Below are 14,876 nucleotides of genomic sequence, written 5' to 3'. Positions count from 1 at the left end.
ACTGTATTTTATCAAAATCATAAAAAATGACCCACTTTAAAGGACAATTACGTAGTAACGAAACAAGAACCCGAACTTTACAAACATGCATTTGATAGACAATACATTGGTTTATAATCCATGTGAATTTTAATTGCAGAGCAACTTTGGTATGGGACTTATGATTGTTTAAAGAGAGCACAAAATGACATATCATCAAAATCATGAAATTTGACCCACTTCGACGGACGATTGCGTAGCGACAAAACAAGAACCCAAACTTTGCTAGCATTCATCTAATAGCCCTATAGTAGGTTATTATTTGTAGTAAATTGCAAGCGAAAATATTTTATACTTATGGACTTTCAGTGCTTTGAAGTTGGGCAAAATTTCAGATTCTTTACAACCTGAAAACAGTGTAATGTATTCAGGCTGCCCAGGGCCTTAGAATTTACAGGAGATTAACTTTACTGCTATTTCATACAAGTTTTGGCATTGCTCTGATCAGCATATTCTGCCTTTGTTGTTTAGTTAAAGCATTGTTCAGTGATAGTGTCCTAAAGTTGGCCAATTTTCATGTTTTTGACATGCCCAAATCCGGCAAAATGGCCCCCAAACTTCTTTGGCCTGTTGCCATGGCAACGAGGGGTTCTGAGAAGAAAGAAAGCGATTTTGAGGGGTTGTGTACCAAGTACTATCACTGTGCAAAAAAGGAGCCAAATCTATTTTTTGACCGGTGCCACCATTGTTTGACCCTTACAGACATTCGCTCTTAAAAGATGAATTTGTTTTCATCTATGCGTCTTTAATACAATGAAACCCCACACACCAATAGGCTTTCACACATCAATCTCTCAAGCACTCTGATTGGTTAGCAAATTTTTATACTAAACTCCAATTGGCTGATGCTTTTTAAATGAAAGGACATAAATGTCCCAAGCACTCTGATTGGATAACAGTTTTCAAATTTGTTTGTATCAAATGCTCAAGCACTCTGATTGGCTAGGAATTTTTAAATGAGTAGACAACAACCATTCTGATTGGCTGAATTAACATACATGTAAGTATGTGGTTTCCTCATACCAACTGTTTCACAAAAAAAGTTGATGACAATTGTACATGCTTGTAAAATTACTATTAATAAATTCAGTTGTGAATAGGCAATTAATTTTGTGTTTTGTTAACATGTAGTGAGTGAGTTAGAATAGGTAAAAGTAACTGCACTAAATTATTTTTTTAGTTTCGATACCATGATCTAGTCGTGTTTTTTTTGTACATGTACATAAATAAGCCAGTAAAACATTGGAAGGTCACTTTGACAGTTCACAGTTGTAACACAGTTGTACACAGATACATTTTTGCTAGGTATGTACCACATGTCATGTTAGGTGTCATTTACTGATTTTATAACAGAGACAACCTCTATTCTTGGATCATCTATGAAATTTGCCCATTAGCTTATATCAGAAGAGGTCCAAAGCAGCTACATGTATTTGTTACTTTTTCTTAGTGCAGCTGTCCTTGCAAACTTTCAGGTGTGAGATATTGCAGTAAGACTGTTGGCAATTTATTGTGTGCAAGCTAAACGATTGACCCATATGAAGCAACACAAACATGGGTACATTGCTGTGCCATATACCAGGAAGATCGTTAAAAGAGCACAACACAAAACAACAACAGAGTGTAGCAAATTGTACGTAGCATTGTGTCTGTTGGAAGCTTTGTGGCTGTTGAAGTTTAAGTCCGTTGAGTTTTACTCAATTTATCGAAACTTGATGCTCAGGTTAAATGAAAAACGTGTACATTTATAAAATCCGTTTGCCCAACAAATTAGCATTTGCATTAAATTAATTTTTAAGGTAACTGTATCGGTGGTATCCCACCCACTATCCAGTTTATCGCCTGCTGTTTCTCTGTTCACACTAGTAACTTATTGGATAAGTGAAAAAGTTGATATTTAACTTCACAACCAGTTAGTTTTAAGTATAATGATTAGTTAGTTGCCTTAAAAGATATGGTTGATAATTTGCAATTACAAAATGTATATGACATAACTTCTCATAATGACTTTGTAATTCTACACTGACATATTACACATGTTAATGTTGTAATATTTATATGCACTCTAAGCAACATTGTATATGGACACTTCAATTTATGCAACTGTATATATATAGACACTACGCATTGTCAAAACCTATCTGTCCACTTTTTTGGTGGGAAGGGTGACGCCTAGCGAAGCATTGTGGAACTGCGCCCGTTGCGGTCTGGTAGCAATACATCCTTTTTGACAAACGATTTTCACGGCTCCTTGTGTCTGAATTAACCTCATTATGATTTCAGGATGAATTAGCCTGATTAAATCTCGCTTATAGCAGCCCGCCAAACATCCGCCGCCCCCCTAGCGGGGAGGGGCCAGTTACAGCCCTGGACAGCCGGAGTTTGTGTTACACAGACTAAGGATGAATGGGTTACATATATTCTAAATTTTAGTAAGGCCACACTGGCTTTGGAATGACATCCTCTTTAAACCCCCAGGGCACTTAACACGACCTTCCTCACAAGAGCAGGGCACATCCAGACAGGCGGTTTCACTGTTGGATGTCCCTGCGTAGGAGGATGCCGAGCACGTGAAACTTCTGAACCAATGCCAATATTATGGATTTGATGGACAGTGCTCTTAAGATCTTATTAGTCTTAAGACTCAAAACTAATGCGTGAGGGTGAAACTTTGAAAAATTAAAACCAAGCAAATAAATGCTGCTAAACCACCGGATTTAACATCCAGATCATTCTTTCCCAGGCTTGATTTGTCATGAGTTCACCTCTATTAATAAGACTGTAAGAAACAATCGTCGCCATTTCAATCATGTTTTTATTGCCATTCTTGTTCAAAGAGGGGAACGAAGGCGCTGTGGTCGGACGGAGATAAATACGCGCGCGAATGTCATCCATAAAATTAAGCCAGTTATTTTTTTATTCATTCAACAACAAAGTACACAACAGGACATAGAGGTAATGCACTCTAGCAGTATGTTGATATTAACATCACCTCTCAAAAAAAAGATAACAACTGACAAGAGCAAATAAAAGAAGAATATCAAAACAACAAATTCACAAATGATTTGAAAGCATTCACAAATTTACAAATGATTTGGGTTACTAGGTAATTGCAAAGCGTTTGGTATGTACAATATATGTCTGGGTTAACTGTAAGATGCTGCTGTTTGTATGATGTGACAGGAAAGGTGAAGTAAATGGATACGGATTGATTCGGATAAACTGTAGAAGTCAAGAGTATTGCATAACAGGTTGTGTAGATTGCCGAAAAGATGAGTTCTATGTTGTTGATAGGCCGGTGGGGCCTCGCTGAAAGTTTACAAAGTCGGCTCACGCCCGAGCGGGCGTTCACCCCAAAGAGCATATGGAGTGAACCAAAAATACACCTCTGGGAGTGTCTGAAGTTATCTTTTTCGCCGTTGTAGGGCGAAGTCGGTATGGACGGTAGAAATTTGGCAAATGATGAACATATACCCCCGATACGGTACATTTTGTACCATGATTATCTTTAACAAATCATGAATTCGGGTCTTAAGGGTGTGTTTTGAACAGTGAAAATCACAAGGTGCCACACCCCTTTACAAAACTGGGAAAGTCCGGCTAGACCTCTGTCGTCAATACATTATCAACATTGCCCCCGCCTTTCTGTGCCAGTCACGGGAAGGTCATAACGGTACGGGGCTTTTACGAACATTAACTTAACGGACGGTTAGCAACAAAGAGTGACAGTTCAAAATGTGGCGGCGTTGTGCCTGGCTGGCTGTGGTGGTTGCACTTCCTGTCTTGGCCCTTTCTGATACAGGTAAGTACGACGTAAGGGGTGATAAAGTTGTGAGAAACTTTCATGTCGCAGACAATGCTCTAGAGTATTGTGGTGTAGAGTGGAGTACTGGTTGACTAGAGTAGATAAGAGTAGAGACTAGACCAGAGCAGAGTAGAAGAGACTATAGTAGAGTACAAATTAGGTAGCACGCCCCAAACCACCCCACTCACTCTAGTACACCACTTGTAGGATCTAGTAGGTATCAAAGCAGATAGCCTTGAGAACTCTTTGGGGGTGTTGCCTATGGAGAAGGTAACTATAGATCACATGGGTGATCCCTGTCATGCCCGAACCAATCCGACTTGAGAGGAACAAGACTGAAAATATTTTATGGAGAAATACGAGTGCAAAGATCAGGCCAACATCCTCGTATAGTAAGTACAATGGACAGCCCCCGACTCTTAACTGGATTCCGGTACTAGACTTCAGGGCTGGCCGCCACCACATGGAACAAATCTGGCAGGATTCTTGTGTCAGCGCCTCAGACAGTAACTGGTGGGTTTGCTCGTATCGCTTTACCGACTTTTGCGCATTTCCCAAAGACAATTTTCTTTTACAGGCGTTTTACATGTATTCATGAATTTCATCTAATAATCTTCAGGGTGGTCCCTTAAGTTAAATTAACTGATTTCCAAGTTTGAAATAAGTATGGTATGTATGGAGTAGACGGCTTTTAGTGCTCGCCTCAAGAAAACACAGAGTCTGTAATCACGAAAACGTGCTTCATTCACTTGGTTAGAACAAGGACGTCCTTGGTTAGAATCAGGTCATTTGCCGACAAGAACGATTGGTTTTGTCCACACAGAAAATTAGTTTTTCATTTCCTATAAGCTCCGTGAGAAACGAGAAACGGGGTTGCCTTGGCCACAAAGTGAATTTAAAAAGTGCTGCAGGATTACTGTTGGACTTCAAAGCTATCGGGAAAACTCTATATATATACACTTTGAATCCATCGTGATAAACACTTGCTGTCCCTGCCTGTGTGACCCTTGGCAAGTGTTTCTTCCTTCTCTCAGTTGACCGATGGAAATACGTGTAAAAGTTAAGTTTTGCTGACAATGGAATTCTTACTTTTACACGTCAGTACGTGAGATCAACATCCCACCTTTCATCTCTTTTCTGTGAAATTCATATCTTTTCTTTGTTAGAGCAAATTGGTGCATGTTTTCCTCATTTTCACTTTTTTCTTCCTGCTATTTCTATGATGATTTCTACAATCCTTCCTGCGTGCCTCTAGCATACATGTACCAATATGTATTCTTCTTGTTTTTTCCTCCAGGGCGGTTCTGGTTCATAACTGATATCCACTATGACCCGTCCTACCTGCGGCCGCACCAGCCTGGCAGGGTAAGAACTTAGATGGCCTTACATCTCACTGAACTAACTAATTCGCATAGTCTCCTTTGCAGGTTTAGAGCGGGACTGGCTTTTATTCAAAAGAGGCGGGCAAGAAGGTTCTCTACAATACCTCCTTGGGGCGGAGTAAATAACCTTTCACGGCAAACTCCCTTTCCGGCATTTACAGAGAACCTTAGCTAACTTTGAAACTCGGGAACCAGCGCCCCTCATAAAATCATAGCCAGTCCCACTCGAAGTCTGCGAAGGAGGCTGTTGAGCAGCTGTTGCTGCAAATCACTTAATGATTAGCAAAAATGGTGTTTGGACAGCCGCAGGGATAAAAGCAACTTGTAGAATGTAGTCCCTGGTACTGGTTATCAATTGCTAACGCCGTGTCCTGAGTGATTGGTGATTCTGGCATGATGAAGGCTGTAGTGCTGACAGCAGAATTTTCTTAGTTTATTGGCAGGTAATACATGTCTAAGTCGAAATTTACGCTATCGTATAAAATAACAAGTTTCGCAAGCAACTGGATGTGATTTTGGAAACGGTCAGGCATTCAGGCAGCATCATCTGTCTTCTGTCGGGTATAATTACTTCCAAAATCATATCCAGTTACTTGAGTAACTGCTATACAAGTCATATCCCCTTCTCCCGCAGGTGTGAGACTCCTTGGGGCCGGGAATGAATAGCCTGGTATCCAGCCGTAAATAGGCTTCCGAGTCTCTTCTATCGTCTCAGGATTTGGTAATAGCCAGAGAGGAAAGAAGAGACTCGGAAGCTATATTACGGCTGGATACCAGGCTAGGGAATGAACCCCCGGAGAACCCGGACCGTGGGGAGACCACGATTGCGACCCCCATTAAATATCCCCTTCTCTCGCAGGTGTGTGACTCCCTGGGGCCGGGAATGGACCCCCCGGCGAACCCCGGCCCGTGGGGTGACCATGATTGTGACCCCCCGTGGCGCACCATCAACTCCTCTGTGTACGCCATGAAGGCCATAGACCCGAACCCGGACTTCATCCTACGGGGAGGGTAAGTCTGTTGTGTGAAGGTCTGCAAGCTCTTCTTCCGTAAGGTGTAGGCTGTCTATTTCGACGATTTCCTGCTTACGTTTAATTCTTACTAACGTTATTTGTAGGTAGGTGACCAAATTTTGCGTAGGGTGTTCTTCTGAGTTCAGTGTAAAGCGTTGTCGGGTCCCTCATAAAGACCCTCTTGTATACCTAACTTGTCTGTCTGTCTGTCTGTTAGGCTGCCTGTTTAGTTGCCTATTTATCTAATAGTATTTGTAGTTTGGTTAGTTGGTACCAGTAATGAGTGAATCTTCGTCATTATTCAAGCATCATACGCGAACGTGCATTTTATGAACGCAACACTTCAATAGGAGTGAAATCATTATGATCATGAGGCAGATCGGAAAATCCCCAATGGCAAATACCCTTGTCACGTGAAGCCAATGGAGGCATGTATTGTTCATTTTTACTCTGTAAGCTTCATCATTTTTCGCTGACCAATCCTGCTCGCGCGCATTGTTCTCTGTCGTTAACCAATCAAATCCCGTCCGCAGTGATGACGTCCCACACGTGGATCGCGCGTCCCTGAACTACACAGCCCGGACCGTGGTGACTCTCCTCAGTAACATCACTCAGCTGCTGGAGGAAGTCTTCCCGGGAGTACCGGTCTATTCTTCACTTGGTAAAACCTTTGCTCCTTTTTTTTCAGTATCAAAAGTTTGTTTGCTCGTTCATGCTTGTTTAAAATCAAGCACATCACGTCTTTACTTGACGTTGAACAATTTTTGATACATTGTACAGACTTGAATTACATGCACTTGTACAATTACAATTTAATTCGTGACTCTACCCAAACTGAAATTAAAACTGGGCCGGGACCACACAACACTGTATTTTTGCTTTCAAGCAGGTTCAGGAGCATAGAATTTGGCTACTGGTGTATTTTAAACTGTCGTAAACCAGTAATTAGCATTCAATATCGATTTTGTTTTACAAGAAAGACAACAATGCTGGAAAGAGATCGCCTGCGTTACGTTTATACATTCATTCATTCATAGTATTGAATTATGCTATCCTTTATCAAAGTGTGCAATATCAAAGATTTTTTATGAATGAAATCTTTCTCTGTTTCTCCCCAGGTAACCATGACTACTGGATAAAGAACCAGCTGCCTGACACGCCCAATGACGTGTACAATGACGTGGCGACGCTCTGGTTGTCGGGGGCGGGACAGGATGCCATGGACACGTTTAGAAGGGGCGAGGAGGCATACTTTGACTTTGACTTTATTCAGATCCACAGTTACATTTCTATCACATTTCTGTTATATACAGTCAAACCTGTCTATAGCGGCCACTCAAGGGACTGGTCAAAATTGGCCACTATAGAGAGGTGGCCACTATAGAGAATATGCTAATTAATTGACCACAAGCAATAAGTTACACATGGTTTTAGTACTGTACATGTACTGCAATGATTTTTACACTATATGTATTAAGAAAACAAAAGCTATAAAAAGTTTTAGATGTTCTACAGTTAATATTGTCTGAAGAGACCGGTATCGTCATATTTCTTTGATCTTTCGTCTTGTATCCTTTGATACTTCGCCGTCCGTGTGTTCCCGCTCGCGTTCACACGTCAGATTCGCCCATTATGCTAATGTGTACTCACAAGAAAACGTCATTTTAGACTTATCTCTTAATAAATGTAAGAATAAAATCTACCATAGTCGGAAGTTCATATCATTTTGTCTTTGTAACAATTAATTTAGAAATTTGTTTGTCTAGAAATTGTGATGTAAATTAACCTAAGCGATAGTGTATTAGAACGTAACTTTAACACAATTTACCTCCGTAATATTTGTGTCGTCTATTGACCTTATATGACCTCGTTTGTCAGCGGGTATGGGTAGCGCCAGTTTACAAAGTTTTGTTTTGAAAATAAGTCAAAGAGGTTTTAAATACGGCGTAGGGTGACGATAGGGCCGCTGTATATGGCCGAACGCGTGCCGAAACATAGATCAGCGGTCCGCGTGGCCGTAATCGGCAGTGTTTTTGTACCTGCGGGACCGGAAATCGTGTGGCCGTGGCCGCGTTGGACAGGTGGCCGCTAAGCCTATTTCTTAATCATTACGAATCCAAGGGACCGACAAAAAGTGGCCACTATGGGCAGGTGGCCGTTATGCAAAGGTGGCCGCTAATACAGGTTTGACTGTATACAGTAGAAGCCAGTTAATTACACAACGGATTACCGCATACTTCTGTTAATGGCATGGCACGGAATCCCAAATTCTGACGAGGTGCGGTCTGGCCGGATGACTTCGCTTTGTTGCACCAGCCGGATAATTGCACGAAATAAAACCGGCAAATGGGTTGTGAAATCAAACGGCTTCTACTGTAATTAGCAGGAAAAATCAGCGGGATTCGAACCTCCGCCTGGAGAATAGGTAAAATTGCCGTATTCAATGTGTGCTATAAGTATAATCACGTACCATAACCGCAGGAGGTTACTACAGCGCCCCCTTGCGGGCGGGCCTGTGTGTGATCGGCCTGAATACGAACCTGTTCTACGGACGGAACCTAGTGACAAAGATATGGAAGAACTTTGTGATTTTCATGCATGTTCATTGAACTTTATTCCACCTTCACGACCGCAGGTGGTTACTATAGCGCCCCCTTGCGGGCTGGCCTGCGCGTGATCGGCCTGAACACGAACCTGCTGTACGGACGGAACCTGGTCACGGAGGGACAGGATGATCCAGCAGGGCAGTTCGCGTGGCTGGAGCAGCAACTTGAGCAGGCTAGGGGGAACATGGAAAAGGTAAGCGAATCGCCTTCGACCAAGACCCTCCTTACGCTACGGTCACATTTCCAAAGCGGGACCGTCCGGTCGGACAGATCTCGGGAACGAAAAGTATAATATAAGAGATAATAAAACTCACAGTACTTACAAAGATACTCATCATCGTAATTTGTGTGTATTCCTTGATAAACACTGTTATCTTTCGTTCAAACATCCCGGCCGGGCCCGGTTTGGAAATGTGGCCTAAGCATTACAACTTTCGGGGTTGTACAAGTCGACTCTTTCGGGCACCTTTTCTTCAGCTCTTGAATGGGTACCAGACTTTGGATGGGCAGATAAAAGGCCGTGTATAACATTGGGTTTAAAACGCTATCAAACTGACCACGCCAACAGCTCTGAGCTTTTGGCGTTGTGGTTCGCATGTTGGATATCTACCGGCCCGGATTAGATCCCGGGTGTCGGCATGTTGTTTCCTTCTGTTTCTACTCCTTTTTTACAGGTGGGAGGAGTGGGCTGGACTCCGCCTCCCGTTACAGTGGATAACAACCTAATGCCCACATGGCCTTTAGATAAGCTATGGGACTATCTTAAAGTTTTACCTTTACCTTTTCTAGGTGTACATAATAGGTCACGTGCCCCCTGGTACTCACGAACGAATCTACACCAAGCGCGATTTCCGCCCCAACCACAACAAACGGTACATCGCCATCGTCCGGAAGTACGCTGACGTCATATCCGGTCAGATGTTTGCGCACGAGCACTTCGATACCTTCAGGATGATCTACGATGAGCAAGGTATTATGCGCCATCTTGGCGCGGGAAGACTTTAACTTTTAACTTTAAGGTATTTGTATGCATGTGTTGATACGAAATGAAAATACTATACAAGGATTCAACAGGGAAGGAAATGGAATATGTAAGATATCGAGATAACTTGTTACATGTAAAAATAACACTATATGTATGCTTATACCACTAAATCCAATATTCATGCTAACGGTATGAAAATGTTGACAACGATAAGGAAATTGAACATCCGTGACATTAACCCTATTCAGACCGGGCTTTTTTGGTCATCCCTGGACCGGGGGGGGGGGGGGGGGGGGTTTCGTTTTTGAGGCCCTCCACTTCTAAGTCCTATAACTCTAAAACGACGTGCCTTAGGGCCACAAAATTTTCAGGACATGATTTCGACATAATATCTGACAAGTATGTGACGTTTGACGTTACGTTGACGTAAGATGACGTAATTATGACGTCATCAATTTGATTACATTGGCCAATCCCATGAAAAATGGGTATTCTCAGAAAACTTCAAGTTATGCTGAAAAAATGTAACAACAAGTGCAGATAACAGAATAATAATGTTTATTACGACTTGCGTTGCCAATAGCAACATCAATGACGTCAATATGACGTCATAAAATGACGTCATGCACATCTAAGATACGAGTTGGGCTCCGCCATATTATATCCACCACCTTGAATTTTTAAAAATACTTTTTTTGCAACAAATAATCACAAAGGGCAATGGAAATAGACTAAATTCATTCATTTAGATGGTTTTTGATGAAAAAATACCAGGTAGTTGCAAATTTTAAGGGATAATTAGCTTGTTTTTCTTGATCTGGCCATTCCGTCCGCCATCTTGGATTTTGGGCTGATGACGTCATCAAATTAGCATAATTTATGCATATATAATTATGAAAGATATGCTGAATAATATAAGATTTTATTTATGTAGCAAAATCACAGTAATATAGCAAATAAATTTGAAAAATACATTGTTAGAACCAAAAATAGTGATTTTTGGCAAAACTGCCTGTCAACAAACGGTTGCCATGGCAACAAGAAAAAATGGAAAATTTGTCAAACTTCGTAGAATTGTTGCCAACAATATTTTAGGAAAACTCACTAAATTTGGTGGCTCTAGCGTAAGCCGTTCTGGCGTTATAGGACATCGAAGTTAGCGCGGGCCTCAAAAGCCCCCCCCCCCCCCCCCCGGTCTGAATAGGGTTAAAATGAGTTGTATGTAACACAGTGGGGTGCAATGCTGGTCAATGTGAAATGGTCTAATTGATATAAAAAGTGCCAACTGCGTTGCTACTTTGTTGAAATATTGATGCAAATAGAAAATGTCTTGGATTTGATGATACAAATACCAACAACCCATTTCCAGGCGCTCCCATCAGCACAGTGTTCCTGAGTCCCGCCATCACACCCTGGATGCGGAGGAACAACCCGGCTTTCAGGCAGTACCTGTATGAGCGGACTACCGGAGAACTGCAGGTAGGGGGCGTTATTTTGAAACATGCAATGCTTATGATGTCACCTTTTCCCAAAGAGAATATTTCATACAGTTGTTGACTTTTGTCGATTATTTCGCTTTCTGGTCCTTTGGATCAGGGAGAGATCTGCGCGTTTCGCATTAATTTTGGTAGTGACGCGTTCAGCAATGTATGGGGTAGAAGTTTTAACTAGAACGGGAAGACAAGTAGCATAAGACGTGGCAAAGTTGCTTGACAGTATAAACTAGTATTTGGTGTATCCTCTACCTGAATGTCAAACCTTCATCGACAGGTTAAAGAAATGCCTTGAGCTAGAAAAAAGATGGAATGGGTATAACAATTATGTAAGAACCAACATTGAGTAAGTCCCATCAATCTTGCACCCTCTCCAGGACTACCTACAGTACTACGCCAACTTGACCAAAGCCAATGACCTGCAGCTGACAGACTTGGACTGGCAACTCGAGTACCAGGCCACGGTGGATTATGGGATACCTGACGTCACTCCCGTCTCCATGGAAACGCTGAGGAACTCTCTGAATGAAGTTCCAAGCGGTGCTTTTGAGAAGTACTACAAGCATAACTCAGTGGGAGTGGACTATGGATTGTGTGTAGAAGATTGTAGGGCTGCTCAACTTTGCTCTACATACAGGGTGGATTATGACGAGTATGACGTGTGTTGGCAAGCTAGGGTTGGAGGTGTTAGAGGTCACAGGGCAGATGGGGTGCTTAATGTGTTGGCACTGGCAGTGATGGGCGTGGTTCGACATTTGGTTTGATTTGGACAACTGAGTTGTCCTAAATGCTGGATATTGGTCTAGGGTCCAAGCGTTCATTTTCATAGGTGGTTGTACCATCTATGCTTTCAACTGAGGTATTTTGTTGATCACGATGGACAATATGATTTTTGTCCTAACCAACAAAAAATATGTCCAAATTGACAATGGCTTAACAGAACTAGGCTAGTTAAGTCATTTTTAAGAGTTGACGGCTCTAGACTTTGAAGTTTGGATTCTTAACTCTCTACTCACCACAGCAATTACTTATTCAATGTTCGACACCTAACTTGTAACGAAATATGCTTGGAATTTATTTAGCAGCCATAGTATCATGACTCTAGCTCACTTTAGACAAGAGTCCAACAATGTTGCAAATGTGTAGAAGTGTGTTATGCAACGCCAGAAACTGCTTGAAGCATACAGAGTGAACATTAGAACAGTTTATTGAGAACTTTTTATATTTTCACAAAGTCTTTTTTTGTCCAGAGAAATTCAAACATCCACAGCAAATGCTCACAAGCATTGAAATATGCAACTAGTTCGACAGATATTGAACACCAATTAGGAATGGAATATAAACATAGTAACACTCTAACTCTGATGATAAAAGTTGTAACAGTTGAACAACTTGTATTGTCATTCTTATCATATATGCCCAATCTGCAACCTTAGACATTTGGAATAAACTTACATGTAGTTTTCAGTTAACAGCAATAAATTCCATGTCACCTATACCAGGCAACAGATATGATATATTTGAATCATGAAGTATCATAATTCTAGATATAAAAACACTGTAAAAATTACTTCATATAATCACACCTTACAACTGTACAATTATTAACACAATAAATGCTTCTACATTTCATAATTCAGTAAACTAATGACTGGGCAATATGAATTTGGCTAATGAACATTGTTTTGAAAATGATCATTTCTGTAGTACCAAAAAAGGTATATTTGATATCGTACATGTACAGTGATCATTTGATCACATTTAAACAAGTTAATGTGAACTTTAGCTCTGACAAAATGAACATACTTTCCCTAGAGAAGTTTAATAGTTGGATATTTGTACATTTTATATACAATATATCTGAAGAAAAACATACTTGTTGAGTCAATGTTGGACCGTTTCAAGATGTGGCTTTAGTCTGAGTTCTACAAGCCTTTTCATCTTAAGCGATGGGGTTGTCATAAACAACTGGACAATTTATACACATGAAGACATCTCAAGATCCCATTGATAAGACATGAATGCAGTATGACATTGATTATCAACACTGGTTGTGACTCATGGACAAAGGCTTGGTGTGAATCATTTTATATAAAGTCTAATAGTTCCCATGTTGTTTCTGCATGTGGGTTCTCAGCCGATTTGGCGCCATGAAACCCTTGTTACACAGCTGGCACCTGTGAGGAAACTCCTTAGTGTGATTTCTGATAACATGGCTCTTCAAACTGCTGCTCTCTGTAAACCTCATGTCACAGTGTTGACACTTGTAAGGCTTCTCACCAGTGTGAGTCCTCATGTGGTCCTGTAGATTATTTGCCTTTGAAAACCCCTTCCCACAGTCTCCACACACATGGGGCTGCTCATCAGAGTGGGTCAGCATGTGTGTGGTCAGATTTGACTTTACATTGAACGCCTTCCCGCACACTCCACACCTGTAGGGTTTCTCTCCTGTGTGAACCAGCTGATGTTTCTTAAGGTTTTGCTTATTTGCAAACCCCTTCCCACACGTGAGACACTTGTGTGGTTTCTCTCCTGTGTGGGTCAGCAGGTGATCTTTGAAGTTGCTTGACTTGTCAGTTGAATAACTGCAGTGTTTACATCTAAACTTCTTTGTCCCTGACCCATCTGCATGTCTCTTCACATGTCCTTCCAGGTAGTCTTGGGTGGAGAACAGCTTCCCACACCTGCTGCACTTGTAGCCTATGACACCTGACTGGACACCTGTGGAAAGATAACACTAATCAGTAATAATGAGAATTTGACATACAGTTGTATCTACATGTCTGCATGCCTCTTTGTCTGTCCAGGTAGTCTTGGGTGGAGAACAGCTTCCCACACCTGCTGCACCTGTAGCCTGCAACTGCACCTGTCTGGACACCTGCAGAAATGTAACACTAGCAATGAGAATCTGACATATTTACATGTTTGTTTAAGTACTACACTTGTCTGTGTCTTTGGTGGAGAACAGTGTCCCACACCTGCTGCACCTGTAGCCTGAAACTGCACCTGTCCGGTAACCTGCAGAGATAGTCTAAGAGTAGGTTGCACATCCAGTGTTATCTTCAAACAATGTATGGGCATGACATGATTGGATTAGCCCTCTCATGTCTGTGTAAGTAGTCCTTGGTGGAGAACAGCTTCCCACACCTGCTACACCTGTAGCCTGCAACTGCACCTGTCTGGTAACCTTCAGAGATACAACAAGTTACACATTCAGTTTTATCTCCAAATTAATGTATTGACCTGGTATGCCCAGATTAACCCTCACATGTCTGTGCAGGTAGTCCTCAGTTGAGAATAACGTCTCACACCTGCTGCACCTGTAGCCTGTAACTGGACCTGTCTGGGCACCTGCAGAGATACAGTAGGTTACACATTCAGTGATTCATCTCCCAACAATGTATGGACCTGACATCCTTTGATTAGCCCTCACATGTCTGTGCAGGTAGTCCTCAGTTGAGAATAACTTCTCACACATGATGCACCTGTAACCTACAACTGCATGACCACCTACATGGTAACCTGCAGAGATGATGTGGGTAACACATTCATT

At 41.7% G+C, this 14,876-nt stretch overlaps 2 protein-coding genes across 2 annotated transcripts; one reads left to right on the top strand and one right to left on the bottom strand.

Annotated features, from left to right (window-relative positions):
* Positions 1 to 3,639: 3,639 nt before the first annotated feature.
* LOC118412899 (acid sphingomyelinase-like phosphodiesterase 3b) lies at positions 3,640 to 12,493 on the top strand. The gene is made up of 9 exons (XM_035815956.1): positions 3,640 to 3,841; positions 5,142 to 5,209; positions 6,086 to 6,237; positions 6,773 to 6,900; positions 7,358 to 7,477; positions 8,875 to 9,038; positions 9,635 to 9,815; positions 11,200 to 11,309; positions 11,701 to 12,493. The coding sequence occupies exons 1-9, from the start codon at positions 3,775 to 3,777 to the stop codon at positions 12,085 to 12,087; spliced, it is 1,377 nt and encodes a 458-aa protein (XP_035671849.1). The 5' UTR covers positions 3,640 to 3,774; the 3' UTR covers positions 12,088 to 12,493.
* A 928-nt stretch (positions 12,494 to 13,421) lies between these two features.
* Positions 13,422 to 14,801, bottom strand: LOC118412898 (zinc finger protein 239-like). Its single transcript, XM_035815955.1, has 4 exons — positions 14,798 to 14,801; positions 14,567 to 14,674; positions 14,103 to 14,201; positions 13,422 to 14,044 (listed from the first exon to the last, which is right to left on the bottom strand). The coding sequence occupies exons 1-4, from the start codon at positions 14,799 to 14,801 to the stop codon at positions 13,422 to 13,424; spliced, it is 834 nt and encodes a 277-aa protein (XP_035671848.1).
* Between the last annotated feature and the right edge of the window lie 75 nt (positions 14,802 to 14,876).

Source organism: Branchiostoma floridae, chromosome 4 (genome assembly GCF_000003815.2).
Source record: "Branchiostoma floridae strain S238N-H82 chromosome 4, Bfl_VNyyK, whole genome shotgun sequence".
NCBI classification, from domain to species: domain Eukaryota; kingdom Metazoa; phylum Chordata; class Leptocardii; order Amphioxiformes; family Branchiostomatidae; genus Branchiostoma; species Branchiostoma floridae.
Note: the sequence above shows the minus strand (reverse complement) of the source record. Positions and strands in the feature narration are given on the sequence as shown.